The sequence below is a fragment of the Pteropus medius genome, unplaced genomic scaffold (genome assembly GCF_902729225.1).
Source record: "Pteropus medius unplaced genomic scaffold, Ma_sr-lr_union100, whole genome shotgun sequence".
Lineage (NCBI taxonomy): Eukaryota > Metazoa > Chordata > Mammalia > Chiroptera > Pteropodidae > Pteropus > Pteropus medius.
This window is the reverse complement of record NW_024351543.1, coordinates 9,401,962-9,426,823: the sequence shown is the minus strand read 5'-3', so window position 1 is coordinate 9,426,823 and position 24,862 is coordinate 9,401,962. Positions and strand designations below refer to the sequence as shown.

Here is a 24,862-nt window from a genome sequence, read left to right as displayed (position 1 = left end):
GACTTAGTGCCCAGTGACTGGCATGTTGGAGGTGCTCAGTAAATGGCCATTCATTATCCTCAGAGGACAAGTTGCCCTGTGATGTCCTTGGGGGACCTGCACTATCCCCGCGTACAGAGACTCGGCATTGCCTGGCAGGGACTGCAGTATGGAACATTGTTGGCTGTGTCACTTAGGGCCACCATCCACCCTTAGGGTACGGTGGCAGTCAGGACTTGGGATGCAATACGTGCATTGCCGTAGGTGCATGCAGGGCCTGGCTAAACGATCTCACGTGCTGAGACAGCCCCTAAAGTAGAGGTCCTGAACCTTGGAGTCCATTCCTTCCGGAAAGGATTTGGAGGCCTTGGAAGCCCCAGGTGTTATGCAAAATGTGCTGTCTATGGGGAGAGGGGCCACAGCTTTCATCAGAGTCTCAGACAGGGCCATGACTAGAAGACCTTTGATTTGATCGGGCATTAAGACCCACTTTAAGAGGTCAGCCCAGCTAACCTCACCCCAGGCTTCAGCTAGCAAGTACAAACCAATCAGAGACATCGATGCCTGACCTGGGTATCCGCTCTGCATAAGCTCAAGGTCCAGCCACACCATGAGGTTCAGGGCACGGGAGAGAGACCAGGGCCCCAGGAGCTGGGTGAGGGTCAGTGGGGCCACTCTTCTTTGGGTGCCGGCTCAGGTCTAGGACCTGAGGTGGCAATAGCGGGGAGGGTTATGAGGGTGGAAGTCACAGGGCCTAGGAAGGTGGAGACAGAGGAAATGAGGCAGGCCCACCATGTAAGCCTCGGAGGATCCTTTTCATCCATTGGAAAGTGGCACATGTGAGGAGTAGGCCCTGGGGTCTGTCCCTGCCTGAGTGGGCTTGGTCAAAAAAAGTTATAAAATGATTTCTCTGGTCCTTTAATTCTAGTGTGAGGGAGAGCACTGCAGGATCTTACCTCAGAGCCTCATTCAGAGACCTCAGGCTAAGTTCTACTGAGGGCTAGGGGCTGCGGGCATTCCAGCTCTCTCTCTTGCTCATTTTTCATTTTTCGATCCTTATTTTATTTTCCCTATCTTACTTATGTTTTTCTCATAAACCACTGAAATCTTTTTGAGAAGTAGAGAGACTATAGATGGAAAGAAAAAAAAGATATTTGTTTATAGGAAATCCATCTGGAAAAAGTAGGCTTTCGGTTGTGGGATGTTTTGTTTGTTTTTTTTAGAAGATATTATATTTTGATGATAAGTCGATTATGCTCATTAAAGACAATGTGGAAAATCTGTAAACATACAAAAAAGAAGGAAAAGGAAATTTCCCGTAATCGCATTATACAGACAAACACAGTATTTTGGTATGTTTCTTTCTAGTCTTTTCTTGCATGTATAAATTAAAACCTTTTTTTTTTTTGTATTTATACTATAAATGGTATCCAGTTTTCTAACTTAACATATATCATATATAACGAGGACAGTTTTTTATGGTACTAAAATCCCTTTATAAGCATTTAAAATACTTTCGCCCCCACAGTTAGACTGTTAGACCCCCCCATTTTACATTATTACAAATAAAGCATTGCCAAACATCTTTGTCCATAAAGTTCTTTTCAAAGTTAAGATTATTTCCTTGAGGAAGATTCAGAACTGGACCTGAGAGGAGAGGGCCGGGTCAGTGGTGGTGCTGGTGTGAGTGTGTGCTTGTGAATGTGTGAGGGCTGCGTTTTTCGCTGGCCCTGCACAGAAGGGAGGAGACTGAGGCAAGCCTCCTGCCCAGTGCTGTGTGAGCCAAGTGACTCATTCTTTCATCTTTGGGTCTCGTAGATGGGATGGAGGGAGAGAAAAGGTTCCCAGTGACTCATCTATGGGGCCTTATATCCCTATGAAGCTTCAGGCTGACCAGGGCAAAGCCCTTGAGACTGGGTGACCAAATGCCTGCCTAGGTCAGGGCCACCTTAGGGGAGGCGGAGGTGAACGGAGCCTGACGGAGGGTTAATGTCCTGCCTGGCCGGCCTGCTCGGCATGCATAGCCCTGCGCCTAGATGCGCTTTCAGACCTATGCAGCGTTCCAGCTTGGCTGAGCTCCATTCCAAGACAGGTTGGGATGGTTTTCTCCTCAGAATGGCTAGTCATGGGGTCAGCCAGCGGATAAACTAAAGTCGACTTAGCTAGTATACCTTTTCTGTTAACGAAGGGAGGACCGGCTGTGAAGATGCCGAACCATTCAGAAATGTGGCCCATTTTTTGAGATTTAACATCCCAGGACAAATTCTGTGTTCAGAAAAAAGAGCAGTCGACAATGATTTTAAGTCCCGACTGGACTCCCAAGGGTCCCTTGTGCTTCACTGAGCTTTCATTTTATTATTTTTTTGGAAAATATTTTTCCTATGAAGTTATGAATCTTGGAAGCGATGCGAAGCGCTGGTGATCTCATTGGACTCATCAGTGAGCAGAAGCTCTTTTGTGGATGGAAGCTCAGGGGGAAGTTAAGCCCTGAGGTAGGTGGAAGACAGGCAAGAGATTTGGTCACCACAGCCCTAGATGTTGGCTATGGACTGATGCTGATGGCTGAGTGCTCATCCTCCATGATTGCAGGGGTTAAGGGAAAAGGGGCAGGATTGGCTTCTCTTAGACTATAGTTAATAGAAACAAACCAATTCATTCTCAGAGAGGAGATTTAAAAGCAGAGGCTTTACATCCTGGGTATTCCTGAGCCCAAGAACACTTGTCTCTTAAAATTCCATAGCCCCCTGACATGGCCCTCAATGCTGTTCAAAGTGACCTCCTTTGACAGAGAAGCAAAGTGTCTGCCGGATTAAACCCACTTGAAAAATTTCATTAAAGTTAATGTACAAAATGTTTAAAATGCTTTGAAGAAATCGGATCTGAGATGTTCCTTCTATAAAGTAGTCTGTGAACAAGTCAGACTGAATCACATGGAAGCGAGATATGCCCATAGCCAAGAAAGATTCTTTTCAGTGTGATCCATGTTTGTGACCTACATGCCGTGTACCAGGCACAGTGCTTGACTCTGGGGAACAGACAGGTGTTAAGACTGAATTTATTGCCCCAAGGAGTCTAGTTGGGGAAAGACAATATGGCTAGTTATAGTGCCAATGGCACTTAGGAGGAAGAATTGATTCTGATTAGGGAGTTCATATAAAGCCCCTTCAAATGCAGCATTTGAGACAGGCTTGCCGAGTGAACACTGTATTGGTGCTTAGAGATGTGGGAGAAGGGAGATTGGTATTGCTTTGGGAAGAGTCATCTCTGTGACTGTTGGGGAGAGGAAAAGGCACAGGATGAATAGGAAGTGGCAGGGTATTGCCTAGCTGTAAAGGACTTTGACATTCATCTTAAAGAGTTTGGACTTTATTCTGTAGCTAACAGAGACCCATGGAAAAGTTTCTGAGCCAAGGAGGTAACTTAATTTTTTAAATTAAAAGCCAACATGTAAATATATGCTCATCGAAAGATTCCAGTTATACTGAAGTCTATAAATGGAAAAATAAAAATGCCCCCTTTCCCAGAGGTTACTGCTGTTAACTATTTTGTTACTTCACTTACCTATATCTGTAGATGTAGATGCATCCAAGTCAGGCCTAGAAGCGGAAAGGAAAACGTTGTGCCAGATCGCACGCGTGCGCGCTCGCTCGCGCTCTCTCTCTCTCTCTCTCTCTCTCTCTCTCTCTCTCTCTCTCTCTGCCACACGCACATACACACCCCTACACTTTAACATTTAAAGTTACATAAAATAGAACTGTAATCTAGGGTAGCCTGTGCTATATCTTATTACTTGGCTCATTTTGTTCTCCTTTGTATATTTCAGACCATGGTTTTATTGGATATTCACCAGAACTGCTACAGAACAATACTCTGCCAGATTACAGCCCTGGGGAGTCTTTCTTCACTGTCTTTGGGGTGTTCTTCCCAGCAGCTACAGGTATTGCAATTTGAATTCTTTTTCAGGCTCACATTAGGGATATGAATGCTTGGTTCCCCAAACTCAGAATCATAATTGACCTTCACATGCTCTTAGAATGAATATCTGACTTTAAAGATGGCCTTAGCTTTGACTAAAACTCTTATTGTAATAGTGAGTTGTTCATAATTCTTGAAGGCCTCCAACATGGTTTAATCCCCTTATACTTATGTATTGACACCTCTTGGCCAAATTAACGGAGGGGGCATATTTCTCTTAGGCTGAGCAGGATGGACTCCTCTGCAGGACAAGCTGCCCTTTACACCCTGGGATGAGTGCAGACTCGGTCTAGAAACTCCCTTTCTCTGACCCCTGCATCCTCTCCCAGGGGACAGAGAAAAGCTGCTGTGTTTTCTTACCGTGCTGGGTGTGCCCGAAACCAGGATCCCATGGGCAGTGAGGGACTCTCCTCACCCTACCTTCCCACGTTCCTGTTCTGCAGAGGCCTAGAAGGAGCCTTGCACAGCTGAGGTGCCTATGGAACTCTTGTTTCATGCTGAGGGCTTGGCCTGGAAGGCAGTAAGCTAACATGCTGATTAAATGATCCATAGGAAATAGCAGTTTGCTAAAGACTGGGCTTGTCCCCAGGGCACAATCTCAGGGAAACATTTCTTTCTTGATCAGGCCGTGTTAATGCCCTGGGGGTGGCTGATTTTGTCTCTTTATGCTCCTCTTCTCTCCCTCTGCCTTCCCATGTGTAGCCAGTCCCTTGCTCATTATTGCTCTCCAAATAGAACAGGGGGAGAAACTACTAGAATGTCAAAAATTTAAAAGGCTATCCATACCAAATGTTAGCAAGGATCTGGAGAAACTGGAACTCTCATATATTGCTGATAGGAATATAAAACGGTACTATCATTTTGGAAAACAGTTTCTTAAAAATTAAACATACACCAGCCATTCCACTCCTAGTGATCTACTGCAGAGCAATGAAAACATGTGTCCATATAAAGACATACATGAAAGTTCAAAGCAGATTAATTTGTAAGAGTCCAAATCCGGACACAACACAAATATTCATCAACAGGTGAATGAATAAATAAGTTATGGTGATGGGTTTGTAGGTGTATTCATATATCAAAACTTTGCAGGCTTTTACCCTTGAACATGTGCAGCTCATTGTATATTAGTTATGCCTCAGTAAAGCTGTTAAAATGAAAAAAAAATTAGCAATTTTAATCACCCTTCCTTTATCCCTCAGTTTTTTTCCCCTAGCAATGGCTCCATCTTTCCTCCTCACAGCCAAACACCCATCTCCATGTTCCTGCCTCCTGTTCCACTCCTTTACTCGCTCCTTTTGGAATTCCGAGCCAGTCTCCCCAGTGGTATGAGTCCTTCCAAAGTCATCAGTGAGAGAGGAGATGCCTGGTCTGAGAGGGGACGTGGGGTGACAAGCCTTCCCTCTATTACTCTCCTTTCAGTGGGGAATTAGCTATTTGTTTTTGATAACATACTAAAAACCTCACATATACTGGAAATTCTGAGATGCCTCCCTGGACCAAAGAGGGGTATCTTTGTCCTTCCTTTGAAGACATAGTAAATATCCAAACCTGTGGAGAATTTTAATTAGTTTATTTGAGCCAAAATGACAACAATTGCTGGGAGCAAAATCTCAACGGATTAAGAAAATGTTCCAGAGAGTGGCAGTTTTGCAGCTTATTTTATACGTTAGAATCAAAGGAGAAGACATAAGGCGGTTTACGTGAAATCTATTCGTGATAGATGAAGGGGGCAGGTGAAAGCAAAGCCGGAAATCTCTGGGACTGAATAACAAGTAAAATAGAGAGACACATGCTTCTTTTAAATTGGTGTGTACAGGTGAGTTAATGATGAACATTTATAGCACATAGAGATGGCATGGGGGGTGAGACAAGATAACCAGGAGGGGTTTTGTGATCTCCTGCTCTGGTGCAGGGGGTTGTGCCCTGAGGGTTCTGGAAAAAAAGGGATTACTCTGACATTCCAAGGGAACATTATTTTAGGTGCAAAAAGACAATAGACCTGCTTACTTAAGGTAAAGATTGACCTTTGTCAGGAAAGCTACAGGCCCAGGGTGTGACTACCTGCCATGACCTGCTTTAGTTAGGAATTTTCATGGTCAGACCATCCTATATGGTTAATTTTGGTTTCTGAGTTTGTAGGGCCTTCCATGCTGCCCTTCCTTGAGCTTCTCAGGTTCAATATGTGGCCCCTTTTTCATCCACAATTGTTACCCAAGAATATTAGTCAAGCTTTATTTTCTGTGGTTTAAATTGTGAAAATATTATTTTGTAATATGCCAAATATAAAGTTATAATATTGAACAAATGTCTACACAAACTTCTTTTACTCCACTCCTCTTAGGGAATGTGCTTCCCTGTCCCTCCCACGCCCCTCAGCCCAATCAGTGAGAATCACTGATCTGATCCTTTTATTTGACCAGCTGGGAAAGGAGGAGCTTATGAAGGATCGGTAAAGGTCACCCAGCTAATTAGTGACCGGAGTTGGGCCACCATCCTGCTGTGGAGGTTTGCCTCTCCTAGCCCTCTCTCTGTTTTCAAGGGGCCCCAATGCAAATACGGTAGGCAGGCGAGCAATTTGTATCACTTGGCTTTCCCCTGACAGATGTTCTGTTAAGCAATGAATGATTGGCAGTTTCCATGGTGATGGATTTGCTAAGGATTAGCTCTGAGTGAGTCATGGTTGGGGCTCTCTCCAACACCATCCTCTTCTGGAACGGGAACCTGCAGGCCGTGGAGAGGGGAGAGGAGTTTGGAAGAATAAACACTTTAGTCCCCCCGCCCTGCATCCCGTCTCTGGCCAGAGATATGTTCTGTGGATTATTTCAGAGATTTTATCCCAAGGGCAGGAGACTTCCTGAGAAGAGCAGCTGAAGACTAGGGTTTGGTGGCTCCTCTGGATTTATGAAGCAAGTCCTTCTGTCCTTCTGTCCTTCTCACTGCACTCCACCACACCCCACGGGAGTGGCTACAGGGTGGGGCCCCAGCCTTGGAATAGACTCCGCATTTGCTTTGTTTTTAAAAGTGCTTTCCTTCTCCAAGCTACACCACTGAACTTTCCCTGAAAAACAAACATCTCTCCCTATAGGGTTCTGGTCTCTCTCTTCTCTCTACACACACACACACAATACACACACACACACACACACACACAAATGCAGCCACTCCAGAGATCTGAGACCACAATGCATGGAGGAACTAGGAAATGGAAATTTACTGGGATTAATACCAGTGTGTGAAGTCATGTAACCCCTGTCCCCAAATCTCAAACTCTTACTGGAAAGGATAAGGGCCTCTTGTGGTTGACCACACCCAGCATAAAAATGTAGCAGGGTAAACCAACAGCCTTTACCACAATGTCCATAGTCACCTTCGTGGTCGAGAGCCCTGCTATTTCTGTGATATTCTTTGACCTCCCTGGGCCTGATTCCATCTCCCTGCGGACCCACACATGTCCCGAGAAGCTCTGGGACTCTGCTGAGGCCATCTGGATTGGAGGCTGTCTCCAGGACCCACAGCCCTGGCCCCTCCTTTGGCCTGCATTCCCCTCCAGGACACCTCCTAGGTTTCCTTCGAAGTTATGTGTCTTGTAAGTGAGAGACCAATGACTTGCTGAGCCAGATTAGGGTCCTGGAATTAAGGAACAGAGAGACCCAGTAAGGACAACCTGAAGATGGGGCTCACCTCACCACATTCTGATAGCCTTATAAGCAGGAACAGGAGAAAAGAAGGAAGCTTTATAATTATTATACATGTTTATTTTTGTAATTGTATATGTAGAATTAATTTATAATTTTATCAGAATTATTATAAATATCTATAATAATCACTATCATTGCAATAGCCTTCTGTGCCAGGCACTGTGCTGAGCACTTTACATACAGTCTTTCATCTAAACCTCACTGCAGCCCCACTGGTTCCGGCAGATACAGATTTACCATGAAGCTAATGAAACCTAGGCTTCAGCTTTTTAAGTCCTGTTCCTAATTTCATATTTATTGTTAAATATGTACTCTTTAGAAAGCACCAGGCCCCAAAGAACCTGGATCCTTCCATGCGTTCTATTGCTAATCCATTTGCAGATGAAGCAACAAAGGCACAGAGAGGTTATTTCACCAAGGTCGCCTAGACAGTAAGTGGTGAACTCCATTGCTATCTACATACTTTGGAAAGGATGTTGGAAAAGAGGACACACTTGTTTGAAGCTGCTCCCGACCCAAAAGCCAACAAATCTCGTTTGGGTCCTGGCATTTGAATGTCCCATTATTAGACACTGTCTGTCGCAGCAGAATCTCTAAGGCATTAGAGGGTTGGGGACTGACAAATTCTGCCTCCAAAAATAGAGTGAAGAGAGGATGAAAGATTCTTACAGGAAGAGCTACACAAACAAACCAATAAGCCAGGTTTGGAAATCAGATGGAAGGTCAGGAGAGGCTGCCAGAGTCTTTCGGAACACAAGAGATTTCTGAGTATGAATGGAGCCCACCCTTCCTGAGTGGACATTTATTTAGCACCTACTCGGTGCTAAGCTAGTTCATTCTAACTTTACAGCAGTCCTGCAAGGTAAATAATTTTATTCCTATTTGCAGATGAAGCTCAGAGGCATGCCACTTCCAAATGGTAATAGACCCGTTTCTTCAACAACAACAAAAAAGGCAACAGATAAAATTTGGGCACTTCAGTGCATGGATATTCTACCTTAATTAAAAATAAAAATAATAAAATAAGCAACAGAGAAACAACTAAGCTATAACTGGAAAGAGAAAACTAAGGGTTTCTCAGGACACATTTTGAACTGAAAAGCTCCCAGGAGGAAGCTTGGAAGTTTCTTGAGAAAGAACAACTAGTCCTTTAATGAACAACTAACAGAAACCAGAAAAGCCTAGACAAACTATTAGGCTCCCCCCACCCCGCTTACTAATTCTCATTTTCAGGAACAAAACGGAAAATAATGTGAGAAATAAGATAGTGGTAGCAAGCAACAAGAGAAAACTTTGATTTTTGTGTGCCATTATTGCTTAGGGATCAGGGAGAAAAAGAAGATGACCATCATCTGGCAAATGTTGGTAAGAAAGTAGTTACCTGACATTTAGACTGGTCATTTTAACCAAGAGCTTATTTTGGGAGATGTATGAGAGATCTATTTTCTTCCTGGCCATCCATGTCTGTCGTCAGGCAGGATATTACAGCCAGGGCACCAAGCCCAAGCCCCCCATTACCTGGTGGCACCCACCCAAACTGTAGGCATAATGTGCCAAGGAGGCTATGGATGGTTCTGGAGGTTTAGCCTCATAAACCTAACTGGTAAAGTGATGGCCAACATCATCTTATATATTTAAACCTAAATAAAGGTTTGCTAAAAGGCCATCGGACTAGGGTGGAAGACAAGTCAGAAGGCTTAAACCATATTAAGGAAGCTGTGTACTTAGGTCATTTGGTAACAATGTGCAGACCATATCATCATCCTGATACAGGGAAAAATGTGATTTAGTGTGAAGTATTAACTGCTTCCTGGAACTGACAGTATAAGACCTGCGAGGAAGGGGATTGCCCTCTACCAGGCACAGACTAGAACTGGCGACGGAAGTACCTGTGGGTAAACCAGTGCTGATTATAACTGATAAGTTCAGCCTTCTTTGTGTGGGGTAACCCCAAATTAATCATGTGGTTACTCTGTTTTAAAAAGTGAAATCCAAGAAAAGCATGGGTGTTAGAGAGAAATGGAGAGACTATGTGATGTAGTGGAAAGAACTCTGACTTAAGATAAGGAAACTTGCAGGTTAGTGCTGGTTCTGCTAACAGTTAGCTCAAAAACTTGAGCAAAATCGCTTCTCCTCTTTGGGCCTCAGTTTGTTCACCTGAGAAAAAAAAGGTTGGAGAAAATGATCTTTACAACGCCTTTCAACTTTAAGAATCATTGATTCCAAAGACCCATTTTAAACAATTTTAGAAACCCTGCCAAAAAGAGAGTAAAGATGGTAATTACAAAATGGACACTTAGTGTTTCCCAAACTGTGTTCCATGGAACACTAATAATGAATAAAGTGTTTTATTTGGGGGAAAAAAAGTGTTCAACTGTTGAAATAAGTTTTGAGAAACACTGTGTGCTATGTTTCTCTTCTTAGAGGTGGACACTGTAAAATAACATATTACTAGTAAGTCCAATAGTAAAAGCATCTCTTTTTTTTTTTAATAAAATATTTGTAAAACATCTAGACACCAATGTTCTGGGAAATAGTCTCTGTTCCATGACACCTACTTTAAATAGCTCTAACATTAACAATAATATTTTAAAATTGTACCAGAAGCAGAAAGAAAGCAAACTAGAGAAACTTTATATTTGACAAGCATGGGCAGAAAATACTAAATCAAAAGAAGTTTTATAGATCTAACTGGCAAGCAGGACATTTATAATTCACCAGAGCTAGAGATTATCTGCTCAAGAATTGTGCAGTCATACAAGGGCAAAATTCTGGAAGCAGCAGCCACAACGTGCAAGCAATCTAATGTGTCACGGATCACTCACATCGCCCTAGCAGGAGTCACCCACAAGGCTTCCTGTCTGGAGTATGAGTTGCTGCTATTTTCTTGTCTCTGGCGCTTCGAGTCTGTGGTACTGACTACCTCCTTTCGGGCTTCTCTGTTTTGTCTCAAAAGCCAACTTGCGTCAATGTTGGTCTCTTATCCTCTCACTGACCAAAATCCCAGCATATTCACACCAGACCAGCTAGCAGGACCTCTAATCAAAGGTCGGGTCATTGACTGTGTAAGGGATGGTGGGGAAGAAGAAAAGGGCGTTTGTATAAATACAGAACCTGTTTAGAAGGAGGAAGCAATTAGGATTAAGCGATCATTTTCCTCGACAGAAACATATATTAGAGCAGTAAAGTTCTCATAGATCTCCTTTTATTAACTCTTGTGAATGATCTAAAGGAAGGTGTACAAAATGACATGGTAAACTATAGGAGGTACTAAAACGGCAAAGAATAAATAGCAGTAGGTAATCTCACAAAGCTGAAGGAATGGGCATAAAACTGCAAAGGCTTGAGGTGAGGCCGTTGCAGTGGGAGGCAGTGTGAGCAGGCATGTGAGGCACCAGTAAACCCTGTGATGGGAGGGAACCTTGTGATGGGAGGGAACCTTGGCAGAGGGTCAGAACTGGGGAGGTCTAGGAAGGGGTAGATGAAATTCGTGAGATCTGGGAGTCGGGTAAACATAGAGATCTGGCCAGGCATACCTTGGCACCAGATTGTTCTGGCAGCAAGCAGTGGGCCCATGATCAGAGCCTCAGCGACAGGAACTACTCCCAGGAGCACTGGTCAGACAGAATAAAGCAGGTCCTGGGCATTCCTTTTTTGATCCAAATAAGACCTGCACATGATAAAAAATGAAATAGTACAGAGATGCTTGTGATATAAAGCAATAGTCTCCCACCTCACCTGTTACCACTCCAAATACCACTCCATAGGAACAACCACTTTTGATTAGTACTTTGGGAGCTAACTGTATATTATGAAGTTGTATGCCTACGCCTATAACTTGATTAACCAAAATCAGACATAATCTATTGACTCCATGCTAGGAAATAGGATGTTGCATGGATGTTACTTGCATGTTCCTCCACCCGCTTCCCAATATTGATAGGTAAGTTTTAATTTTTAGTTCTTTTTTGAGTTATCTTTGTAACTTGAAATAATATACTTAAATCTCTGTTATTTTATCAACTCTACATCTAGGCTACATCTGTTTGCTCATTGTTGGTGTAGGAAATTGAGATTCTGTGTTTTTTTTTAAGATTAACATATTAGAGTCATATTTATTTTATGTGTAAAATATTTTTACAAGAAATGCTTTCATTATCTCAAGGGAATCCCTAATTTTAAGGAAATCTGTATAATCCTTTTATTTTTATTTTAGAGCAATATTAGGAAAGCCATAACAAGTTGATTATTAGCAGGTGAGCGGACAAAATCCCATGAAAACTGTAGTTTACAACTTTAAGTGAACAAACACAGTTTCTCACACACACACACACACACACACACACAAAGCTATTAAAAATTATTTTTTGTCTTAAGGTTACAAGTCAACAGTCTTTTAACTTCAAAGACAAATTGCCCAATATTCTTGGAAGTCTCTTAGCAAACACTTAGGAATTCCCCTTTGTGTTGACAAAATATAGAATAAGTATAGAGTTAACTTGAAATGTATTTCAACTGTATATAAATATTTTCTAGTTCTTTTCTTTTTTACCTAATAAATCTAATGGTTAGCTCTCCTTTCAAGTTTTCTTATTAAACTAATTCAAGTTTGTAACCTACAAGCCAGTTCTGAGTCAAGATCTTGGGACTTATATTTTGTTTTCCACACTATTATGACAAAAATATTAGTGTATTTCCTCTTCCCTCTACTTCTCCTCCCTCTTTTCATTTCCTAATATCAGTTAGCTATAACTTTACTTTTACTTCTTCTTTCTTGTCGTCAAAGTATGCAGTCAACATATCCTTAAAAATCATTCAGTTTGTTAATCGTCGTGTTGATCCCAGTTCCTATCCAGAAGCATCCATCTTGGGGCCTCTAACCTTCAGCTTCAATCTCCTCTGGCTTCTCTGCTGTACAACTGTTATTATGGGACTTTATTCCATTCCTGAGTTATTACCACTATTTTCTGAATCTCATGTTTTCCTCCTTTATGGTTTACATCCTCATTTTGCTGGCGTATATGCTTTAGTATCTTCCTCAGAACTGGTATGTGGGAGGTAAATTTTCTGAGCTCTTGTTTGCTTAACTTTAGTTTCACTTAATTGATAATCTGGCTAAAATTCTAGTTTTAAAATAACCTTTCTTCAGAATTTTAAAATCAGTGCTCCATTGTCTTCTAGCATTCGGTCTTGCTGATGAGAAGTCTGATGCCGGTGTAATATTTGTTCCTTTATTAAGTGTTCAGTTTTTTACCTTGGGAAATATTTAGGATTTCTCCTGAAATTACACAATGATGCTTTTACGTATAGAGAGTTTTTTGTCGTGTTGTTCTTTGTGCTATTTTATGTGATATTTCAACCTGAAGACTTGTGTCTTCTTCGGTTTGGAAACATTTATTTCTATTATGTACTAGTTATTTTCTCTTATTTTCTTTATTCTCTCTTTCTGGATTTCCTACTATTGGATGTCGTAACTCCCAGATTCTTCCTCCATTCTATTCTTTGCTCAAATTTTCTAGCCCTTTATCTTTCTGTTCTAAATTCTTGGATATTTATTTAAAGTACTTTATCTTTTAGATCTTTACTGAATTTTTAATTTTAATGATTATGTTTTTAATTTCCAAAAGTTCTTTCTTGTTCTTGGATTGTTTTTTGTTTTTCATGGCATCTTTCTTTATAGATAAAATATTCTTCTTGGATGTATCTGGAACTACTAATTAGTGTTTCCTTCAAAATTCTCTTCTGTGTCCTGATTTATATGTTTCTTTCAGCCTAGGTTGTTCTACTTTTATCATGCATGTATTTGTGTGTTTGTCACTGGTTTTCATCATACACCTGGCAATCTTTGGTTGCTGACGTGGATTCCCTGTATGTGTGTCTATTTTCCTGATGAGGCTCTCCCTTTGTGAGAATGGCTGGTTTTGAGGAGGACTTCATTTGGAGTGCAAGCATCCATGCTAGCAGCCTGGTTTTCCTCAGTCAGTTTATTCAGATCCTTTAGAAAAACATTCCGAGGCGTTCTTTTCCCTCCCTTTCGTTCTGGATCATTGTCTGCATTTTCTGCGTTCTGGACATTTGTGGAAATCTTTCATCTACCAAAGCCTCCCTCCCCTCAATCCTCTTTGCTTATAGGCATGCGTCCATTTTCCCTTTTACTACTCTTTTAATAGGATCTTGGGAAGGCGGGAAACAAGAAGAAAATGTGCCTGACATGCCATTTTAGACAAAAAGCCCTTTAAAAATAAAAATTATTTTTCACCCATTTCAAAATGATTGCTAAAGAAAATTGAGAAATTATAGATAAGTAGTAAAATGAAAAAAGATATTTTTTCATCACCCAGAAATAACATCGTCAACATCTTAAAATACGTTCTAGTTCCTTTTTCCTTTTCTTATGCATCTATTTTTTTTTTTAACAACAATGGGATCGTACTGTATATTCTGTTTTCTAATATGCCTCTGAAAATGAAACAATAGCTTTTAAATATCTTTCTATGTCACAACAGATCCTTGACAATTTTGGAGATCTGGTATTTATTGAAAACTATATCACTACTTATTTAGCCAGTCTGCTATTTTTAGGCATTAGGTTGTTTCTAATTTTCACTATTATAAACAAACATTTATAAACATTTTTGGCTAAATCTTTACTCATATCTTCGACTATTTACTTAGAATAAAATCCTGATAATGTAATTGCTGGATCAAAGTGTATGCAGGTCCCAGTCTTGGTCCACCATTCAGGATACTCTTTGAAACAGCCCCACTTTGACTTTCTGGCTCCAAACTTTCATTTCTCTCCACTTCCTTAAGCATTATAGCAGAGGCATTAAGAGCATACTTTTCAGAGTCAGACAGACCAGGGTCGAATTATAGCTTTTGCCACTTACTAAATGCGTGACCTTAGGCTATGTCAATTAACCTCTTTGAGTACTAGTTTCCTTTTCTATAAAAAGGGGGAAGTAATTTTATTTTTCTGATGTGGTGGTTATGAGAATTAAACAAGATTAAAACACACACACACACACACACACACATATAAAGCCCTTGGCACAGGCCCTGTCAGGTTGAAAGTGTTTGTAAATCCATAATGATGGGGTCAGACCCATTCCTTCCCTAAGCCTAAACAAGTCTTCTTTCAAGGCCATGTTTGAGAGATGTACCCACCCTCTGTGAGCTTCCTTGACCAGGGCTGGTAGAGCTCTTGTGGGCTGGACCCGCATTTGATGTGCAGAACACATCGCTTATCACTTTCCTCTGTGGGTGAATGGAGAGAAGTGACATCCCCTCCGCACCGTCCTGCACCATGCTGTCTCTCCACATCATCACTAGTTACTTTTCATGAGTGTTCTTGGGGAATAGCAATAATGACACGATTCAGTGCTGGTAGCATCAGGATTATTCTTTGGAATTTGTTCGGGGCCCTTTGGTAGCACAGTAGCTTTGAGTGTGGTCTCTGGCTCTGACTATTGGGTGGGACCTGACCCAGGATCCCTGAACCCCAGTGTAGTCAGTGGGCAGCAGAGGCAATGAACTCTGTCTGCAGAGCAGATGGCAGCAGGTGGGTTGCTGAGGCTGAGGCTCTCAAGGGTGTTGACCGGTAGAAGGCAGAGTTCAGTATGCAGCCTCGGGACCTTTGTGCAGCCTGCCAGATGCCTCCGCCGCCCTCATTACTTTGCACTGGGCCATAAGATGCTTTTGTAGCCAGTAGGGCTTTCTTCCAGAGCATCACCCAACCCACAAAGGCCCCTTTCACACCCACAGATGCCTCCCCAGTTGTCAGGGGAGATTGAGAAGGCTTGTTTGCAGAGCTGCAGATGGGAGGGCTTGCTCTGGGATAGCTTCCAGGAGGGGACCCCGCGGAGGGGAAGGTAATTTGTGGAATACCCTTCTCACCTCTCTCCCGTCTGGATGTCTTTCAGGAGTCATGGCCGGCTTCAACATGGGGAGTGACCTCAGGGAGCCCGCTGCCAGCATCCCCCTGGGCTCCCTAGCAGCTGTTGGCATCTCGTAAGTTGCCCTTAGTGGCAATCAGCTGGAGAGAAGGAGAGAAAACTCCAGGCAAAAGAGGGGATTGCCCCCTTTGTTCTGAGAGTGCCCAGACTGTGACCAATCTATTTTATATTCCAATCCTCCTTTTAACACTCAGCGGGCTGGAAAATTCAAGTCTGGTGGGTTCAGACGATTGCCCTTTCATACCCCTTGCCTGGGGATGCTGGGAGAGGTGTTACTAACACAGATCGAATCCTTTCTTTCCAGTCTTCTCAGCCTCCTGCCCCTCCCTCTCCTCATCCCCATTTTGAACTTGGGAATTTTTTAACCATTGTGTTTCTAGGATCTTTGGAGAGGGCATAAAGATGAAGGGCTTTGCAATCAGACAGATTAGAATTTTTATTTCAGCTCTGCCACTAATTGGCTGCATGACTTTGGGCCATTAACTTAGCTCCCTGAGCCTCCTTTCTCTTTTCTGTAAAATGGGACAATGAGAATATGTGGGCCCTGCAGATTGTGGAATAGATACTGTGTGTAAAGGCACACAATAGGAACTCAGAGACTGGTCCTTTTCCCATAGCTAGCTTCTCTGCACCACCCGAAGGCTGTAGGGCTTCCTGGGTTTTAGGTCACACTGTGCCACTCACACGAGCAGTCTGGGTGGCCTTAGATTTGTTTCTGACTTTCTAGAATCTTCTGTTTTTCTTTCTGTACCAAGAGAAAAAGTTTCTCTGCCTTCTTTGGGTGGGCGTGAAAGGCAATGAAATTGCCAACATGACAATGACTTGAGAAGTTAAAAATGCCTGCATATTTTAACCGTGATGCTTAAAATATATTAATATATGTATTTCACAAATGCTTACTGTCATGGCACTGTTGCTTCTAGCCAGGCACCTAGCGCCAGTCTGTTTTGTGCTAAATAAGGACTTGAGAACAAAATGAAGGGAGAGTTGGGAAGGAAAGAAAAGAAAGAACACTGTTTTGTTTTTGGTCATAGCTAGGAGGTCCCTTTGGCCCATCCTCTCACTGCCCATATGGGAGTGAGGCCACAGGGATCCCAGGACTTGTTCAAGGTCACAGGGCATCTGGGGGTAGAGCCAGGTCACTGTGGGCCTTTACACACTTGGCTTGACTCTCTATCATCTGGGAGCCAAGGAACAGCAGGACTTAGAGGCCTAAACGATCATCCACTTGTTCTTCCTGCGGAATAAAGGGGCGGGGGCTGCTGGTCAGCCTTGGCCTGAATTCTGGCAACCTAGAGGCCAACTGATCCTTCCCCTCCCCTACCTCCACGAGCCCTGTGTGTGTGTGTGTGTGTGTGTGTGTGTGTGTGTGTGTGTGTTTACTCTATAAAAGAGACAAAATAATGAAACTTTCTTTTTAATAAAATATATGCTAAGGAGAAATAGTACCAAAAGTACGCTCCCAGATGAACTGAAAGCCTTCATAACCCATCTTTCTCTTTCCTTTGAGACAGGTCCCCATGGGAACCAGAAGGAGGAGGGGAGGAGGGTTGGGATGGAGTTGGCTGAGGTGTGGGACCAGCTCTGCTCTGTTCTTGGGTATTTCATAGGTGGTTTCTGTACATCGTCTTTGTCTTCCTGCTTGGTACCATCTGCACCCGTGAGGCCCTTCGCTATGACTTCCTGATAGCTGAAAAGGTGGGTGACCAAAGGAATTCATGTGCTGAATCATTTATTTGTTCCCATAAACAAATGGCTGCCTGTCCCTGGCAGTCCTGCCTGGGAATCCATTTAGTCTTAGGCCCAGGATGGAAGGATGGGGGTAAAAACACAGAAGTACAGATTCTTCCTATAAATCCCTAGAAAAAGGTAATAATACATGCAAGCTCGTGCACTAGGTGACTAAATAGTGGACAAAAAAATATCAGGACAAAAACAGAATCTGTTCACCTAAAATCCCCAGCTCAACCAGCCCCTTATTTTTGCCAATAGTTTCAGCTTCCACGATGAGCAGAATGTGCTGCTCACAGAAACGGGTAAGAAGGAAGAGACTGATGGGTGGCAAGTGGAGGGAGACGGAGGAAGCCCATGCCAGGCTGAGAGCCTGGACGAGGCCGGATAGGAGGCTCTCTTGCACTCTGAGAACCCAGACCCCTCGGGCTCTCCACATGGGGTGGGCCTCATGGATTTGGCTGTGATATCGTTGTTTCTAGAGCTGTAGAAACCTGCCCTGACAGGATGAGCAAATTCCTCATACTCCATAACCACCCCTTAGCAGGCAAGAGGTCATGTGATGGTCAAGGACACTTCGTTTTGTATCTTTGGAACCCGGGAGAATAAGATTTCCAGTCTGGAAATCCCCCCAAACTTCTACCTTCCCTTACGTTCCTGGAGGAAAAGTGGACACTGAAATTCCGTCATTTATAAGAGCAATGTAGTAGACTAGGGAGGCTTTCTGACTCAGTTAACTCCTAAGTATCACTGCTCATATTTGGGGAGGAAGTACCCTTTTCTTTTGATGTGAGGCTTTGCAAAGCAGCCTTGCCTATCTTTGTGGTTGGGGCAGGCACTGCTTGGGGCAGCCTGGGGCGGGAAACTCTTGCTTTTTAGAGCTACATTTGGGCTTGGTTTGTATATTAGCACAGGTTTCTTTTTAAGGCATGTGGACGCTGATGTAAAGGTGATATTTGCTTTCAGGGGTCTTGACCTCACTATGAAGGCAGGTTTTGAAAAGGGTAGGAGTTCAGGTATTAACACCTACCTTCCAGGGCCCAAGGTCTTAGACCCTAGCGAGCAAGATTTGCTGTTAGGGAAGGAATGTATGGCCCTCATTTATGCTTAAGTACAGGCTTTCATCTTGATTCATCTCCCAGGGGCCTTTTCTCTAATTGTGGAATGAAAAGCTTGACTGCATTAGAAGAATTAAAGGCCTCACGGAGCAGCAGACTCTTTGCTGCTGCTGCTGCCTGACGCTGCCTGCCGCTTGCCAGTGGCTAGCTAGCTGCCTCCTTCTAAGGCTGGTTCCTTTCTAGTGGATTCTCACACAGAGGTCTTTCAACTGTCAAAGACTCTGATCTGGATGGAACGAGAGGCACATTATCCTCTGGGCTGGGGCTCCTCCCTCCCCTCCTTCCTTTGCTTTGCAGGGAAGCTAAGAATGGGTATGCGGGAGGGCAGGCAGCCTATAGCCAAGGGAAGCCAGGACAGCAAGAGAATAAAAACATCTTTATGGACAGCATGGGAGAGCCTTTGCGGGTGGAAATTCCACCACTAATAGTAGATACAGCCACGGGGGAAGCTTATTGGGAATGCTACCTGTCCCAGACAGTGAAACAGGTAGGCAAGTACTTAGCTGGTTGGGGGTATGTGATAAACGATGCCTGGCAATAGTATGTGGGCGTGTCATTATGCACATACCAGGATGAGAGATAAAGAGTTTGTTTTTGGAAAAGATGAGAGACTGTTTTCTTGACTGGGAGTTGTAAAGCCTATAAAGAAAGAAAAGATATTGTTCTTGGTTCTCAGTAGCAAATAGGGCTGGCTCAGCAAGTGATCAACCAGGGCAATGCACTAGGGTGCTGCCCCCCATAATCCCTTCAAAAATGGAGACCATGAAGATTTCCCGTTTCTAATGCCTTTAACCTTGGCTTTTCTCTTTTCTTGCTCTCTGGTGTCCTTCCTTGGGATTGACTTGGCTGCACTAGCAGGTCCTCTAAGTTGGGCCAAACAGTTTTACTAACAGTACCCGGAGAATGGAAGGGAGCAATGGATAGAGGTTGGAAGGTATAAATGCACAGTCTTATGTGCTCACTTGACACAACCTACCACCCTGAGGTGGTTTTAACAAACTGTTCATCTTGGCTTCACGTCTTAGCTATTGCCTCAGTTCTGAGCCCGCCCATCTCTGAACTTTCCTGAGCTCTGAGGAAGCAAGTCCTCTTCAGTCTGGTCTGTGTGCCCAGAGGGTCTCACTTTTGGGCACAGACCAGGCCCAGCCTCCAGCATACTCCCCTTGGCGCTGGTTCTCACGAAGCTCCTCCTCGCATTTCTCTCTCTCTCTCTCTCTCTCTCTCTCTCTCTCTCTCTCTCTCTCTCTCTCATGATCCTGCCAGAATGATTACCTTCAGTGACTGCAGGCTGCACTGGGTTCCTTTCCATTGACCTCCAGCTGGTCAGTTCACCTGTTTCTTTCTGGGTTTTCTGCAGCTTCTCTGATGTATTTCTAATTATTTGGCTTCCCAGCCCACAGTTTCTCTAAGGATTTTCTCTTTCGCTTTATGTCCTTACCTCACAGGAACTTTTTCCTGGCTGTCAGGTGTCAGTCTCAGTAATGCTACATTTTCTAAAAAATCTTGAGTAAGTTGTGGTGGCTCTAAGGTAATCTATATAAAGCACAATACTTAATACATAGTAGATGCTTATTAAATTTTGACTCTCTGCACATTCTTTATGAGAATACCCTTATAGGTAGGACACATTTTAGGGAAGGCACTTTTTCCCCCCTCTACACGTGCACCATATTTAACTAAATAGGAAAAGCTAAAAAGTCAATCCCAATATTATTCAGTTATACAAAAAGGAGTTATATACAGAGCAGGTATGAGTAGGGGTAAAATTAAGTAGATTAAATGATTGTTTCGGAATAAGCTTGTATACAGTCCATGAAAAAACATTTTTTTACACATTTAGGAGTCTGAGGTTTGCTAACCAGCAATGTAAGAATAGACTAAGTAGGAAAAGTACCCCCAAACATCTTTGTTAAAAATAGGGTGTCCCACAGAGAAACTCTTAACCATTTTTGGCTGTGACAGTCATGGTTTCACATGTTCACAAACTACATGAGAAGGTGGGGTGGGGCACAGCTTGTGGTTGGTGAGTGAGCCTGGTCCACTGCTCAGCATCCCCAACCCAGCCTAGCCTGGCCGTCCTCTGCCCTTCGTCAGGAGCACAGTGCTGCCTCTCAGGAAGGAAGCCGACTTTATCTCCTTTTGGAAAGCGGCTCTTAAGTGAGAGAGAAAACGTGACTGAAAGTTGAGATGTTGGTCAGTTTATGCAGCGAGGATAGTGCTAGAAAAACTCAGGTCTGTGGAAATATGATGTGAGAGACAACTAGGACTATTGATACATTATGATATTAATAAATTTAAGGTTGTCAGGGCTTCAGGATGGACTCCTCAATAATGTAAAGGGGCCGCAAGAATTAGATGGGGGCAGAATGAGCTCTTTACAGATGACTTTAAATTTAATCCCTCAAGAGAAGGGGGGCAGTCAGTGGATTGGTAGGATCTCTTAATGAGTGAAGCTCAGATGGGAGCTCGGACAAAATACCAAGAGTAGAGAGATGTAATTAATGATTTTCTTCAGTAGTTCCTATAAAAAGAAATTAGGGTAGCTCACACCCCAGATAATATTTTGAAAAGATAGAGAGAGAGCTTTTTGTGATGGCTTGAACAAGAGTATGACAGAAGGGCTTTTTTTTTTTTCTTTTGAAAGAACATCTGCTCAAATAAAGTCTCACTTCCACCTCCGCTGGCACAGTTTGCAAGTTTATAGTCCCATTTGAATAGAGAAAATGATTAAATTCTGCTGGAAGCAAGGCTGTGTAGTCTACAATTGTGCTTATAGTCTTGCCCTGTGCCTAGCACTGTGCCGGGTATATAACCTGTCCTCAGTAAATGCTCTCTACATGGATGGATGGATGACAGATAGGAACAGGCAGGATTCAGGTGGGAAAGATATAGAATGGAATTTTTATAATTTATTCAGACATGAAGGCCAACATTCCATTTATTTTTCAGAAAATTGACTGAATAGTAGTTTTATACAAAAGATTGGCATATGAATACAATTGTAAACTCAATTGACAAACTGGACATAAACCAGTCACTATACCTGGGCAATCCCCTTTCTGACCTCAACCCAAGAATTCTTCAGGACTCCCAGGGAGTGTTTGTGGGAAGTCTGGCCACAGCTGGACATCATCATATCTTGGCCTCTTGGTGCCAGAGATACATTGAGTTCCTGAGGTCAGTCCCAATACCAGAAGGGCATCGGACTAGAAGATCGGTCTCATTCCCATTCTGAGTAAATGGACATGCTTTAAATGAAAAAAAAACAAAATTAAACACACACACACACACACACACACACACACACACACACACACACACACATATAACCTTTGGGGTAAGAAGCAGTGAAATTTCTGCAAGGAGATACCATGCCTGACCAATGTGGAGAATTCTCTGAGGGGAGAATGCAGTACATACAATTTACTATGGCCAATGGTTCTCCTGGCTGTACATTAGAAGCACCTGGAGTGCTTTTGAAAGCCGATGATATCTGTACCCTACTCCATGCTAATTAAAGCAGAATCTCTGGGGTGATTCTTAAGTATAGTCAGAGTGGAAAACTACTGAATTTGATTTGCAAAAAGCTTTTGATAAAATTTCATCGCACAGTCTATGTATTTTTAAAACCAGTCAACATAAGATATGTTTAAAAGCAAGGGCAGAAACAAAGATAGATGATAATTGTATCTCAGAATGGATTGAGGATTAATAATAGGACCAGTTTGTCTGGCAATTTCACAAGACATCCAGGGAATGAACCACAGTGAAGTCATGAAGCTTTATGAGTCCAGCTGGCACTTGCTGGGCCCTGTTTACCAGACTCTGTTAGGTGCAGTAGGGAGGGGGCAAGGTGCATGAGACACAGATCTGTTCCTAAGGAGCTTATGGTGCCCTGGCAAGATAAGCCATGAGCATAACTGACTATACCACAGGGTTATAATTATCTATATCAGGGTAGAAAATAACAAAATGCCATCAGAGCATACAAAGTGATGGGACACATAGGTGACATTAATCTCTTCTAGTAATAAAGTGGTAAGTAAAGTGTGAGGGAAAGGACAAACACAAGAAACCTGTGACATTGAGGAAACAAGAGGATTGACTGGGCATAAGACAAGGTAATGCATTTAGCGAAAGGTAGTTCATCCACACTGAATTAAGGACAAGGTAGGCTCTGTAGTGGATCTTGGTCAAGTCCATCAAACCTCTGGCCTCCCTGACTCTTAGGGAGTTATTCTACCTATGTGTGGTCTTGAAAGGAGTGAGCCCCATTTAATATTACTGAAGCCCAAAATGACCAGACTCTCTGCCTATCCCTTGTGGCCCTGGCAGGTCGTGCGACCTAGGTTAAGCCCATTGGATGCTCCAAATGTAATGAATGAGACAAATGTAAATGGATGGTGAGAATTCTTCCACAGGACAGCAAGGTGCTGGTAGCATCCTGGTCAAACTATTCCCATTCAAGAGTATGGTGTGACTCTAGGCTTGGTCTTGTCCTTTCCTGATCTTTCAACCTTCTGATGATTCTGTGAACCTCCAGTGTCCTACAAATATATTCTTAAAATGAATATTTCTAATCAAGAATCCTGGCTGATGCTAGTTTCTGGTGATAATTTATTAACCAGAAAAGGGGTCTATTCCAGGGGCTGGTGTTCTGTGTAGCTTGATCCCACTGACATGATGCATCATAGGCAAGAAAGTAAAAAAAAAGAAAAGGGTTAAGAGACTCTTCATGGAGAAGGGGTAGATCACAAAACTGAAAATTAAATCTAACCCATTTTAATAATTGGACAAATGAGCACTCGGAATACACAGTTCTGGCAACTGTAACTAAAGTAAAGTAGAATCGAGAAAGGCACCTCAAATAATCAAGATAGTAGAGAGACTTCCCGGTAAGTACAGATGAGGTCCAGCTCAGGCATGGGGTGGATTCACAATGGACAGCCCGTGACACAGCTGCATGGCCAGCAGCACTCATCTTTTGCAAGTTGACACCAAGCAGAACAACTATGCCCTCTCTTATTCTACTTGTTGGTGCCTTGTGGGCCATATAAGTCATGGATCTCATTCATTCATGCATTCATTCATTCATTCAGCATTATATTTCTTTTTTGGCACCAAGTATCCTAGGATAAACAAGACAGGAGCCCTGTGGAAATGAAGCCAATAGAAGAGACAGTTCTGTAGGTGCCCCCAACCCCACACTGAGGTGCTGCAGGACCCAATGAGCAACCACTGATGTGGGAGGTTGGGGATGACCTTATGGAGGAGGGGAGGTTTGTGCTGAGTCTTGAAGCACAATTGCGAGTTTAACAGACAGACAATGATAGAGGGTTCCAGCAGGCAGAAAAATGAGGCTGACAGAAACTCTGTGTGTGCAAGATATAGGGTTAGGAAGGGCCTCATACGTCAGGGCAGTGGGGAGCCGTTGATATTTTTGCATTAGGGACATTATGATCAGAGTTGATTTGAGAGCAGTCACTCTGGCAGAAGCTTGGAAGATGATTCACTGTGGGCAGAGCTTAGAGGCAGGAGGTCAATAAACACTGTTCTCGTAGTCCCCAGACCATCAGCATCAGCATTACCTGAGAACTTGTCGGAAATCCAAATTCTTGGGCCCTACCCTAGACTTCTGAATCAGAAACTCTGAGGTGGGACCCAGAAATCTGTGTTTTAACAAGCCCTCTAGATGAGTCTGATGCTCACTCAATTTGAGAACCTCTGTGTAGTCCATATAAGATGTGATGGTGGCCACACTGAAATGGTAGACGTGCAAATGAAGTGGGATGGGGCTGATATTGGAAATATGTCCAAGAAGTCGAATGTAAAGGGCTTACGATTAGATGGGGTTTGGTGGGTGGGTACTAGGGGAGCGGAAAGGGTCAGAAGCAGGTTCTGGCATTTGAGTAATGAAACTGCTTCCTCATACAGGTGTCCCTGGTGGGCTTCCTGTTCCTTTTGGGCTTATACATCTCCTCCCTGGCATCCTGTATGGGAGGCCTCTACGCAGCCCCCCGGATTTTGCAGTGCATTGCCCAGGAGAAAGTGATACCCGCACTGGCCTGTCTGGGACAAGGGGTGAGTAACCTCCTCCTTTATTTTTTTTTTTTTGAGAAATGTACATTTTGTTGTGAACCCAATTGTTAGCCAATAAATGGCTTAAGTCTTTCTGATTAGAACCACTGGTCAAGTTCTCCAGAGCAGGGGCAAACAAGAATGCAGAGGTCATTTTTCTCACTCCTGTCCTCTGGCTGCCTTAAGCGGAGGACAGTTGGACAAAGCATCTGTCAATTTCACAGCCACTCAGGACCCAAAGCACTGGTTTAGCTAACTGTCACAACATCTTGGATCCATGGAGCAGGGAAAGGGAGTGCCGCCTCCTTTAATAACAATAAATTCA

The 24,862-nt window shown here is 43.2% G+C and overlaps 1 protein-coding gene across 1 annotated transcript in view; it reads left to right on the top strand.

The window, feature by feature from the left end:
* SLC12A8 (solute carrier family 12 member 8) overlaps positions 1–24,862 on the top strand; it is a 115,853-nt gene that overhangs the window by 67,187 nt on the left and 23,804 nt on the right. Inside the window, exons 6-9 of the mRNA XM_039843249.1 lie at positions 3,803–3,916; positions 15,578–15,665; positions 17,221–17,308; positions 24,394–24,540. Coding sequence (XP_039699183.1) covers positions 3,803–3,916; positions 15,578–15,665; positions 17,221–17,308; positions 24,394–24,540 — 437 coding nt within the window. The remainder of the gene's footprint in view (positions 1–3,802; positions 3,917–15,577; positions 15,666–17,220; positions 17,309–24,393; positions 24,541–24,862) is intronic.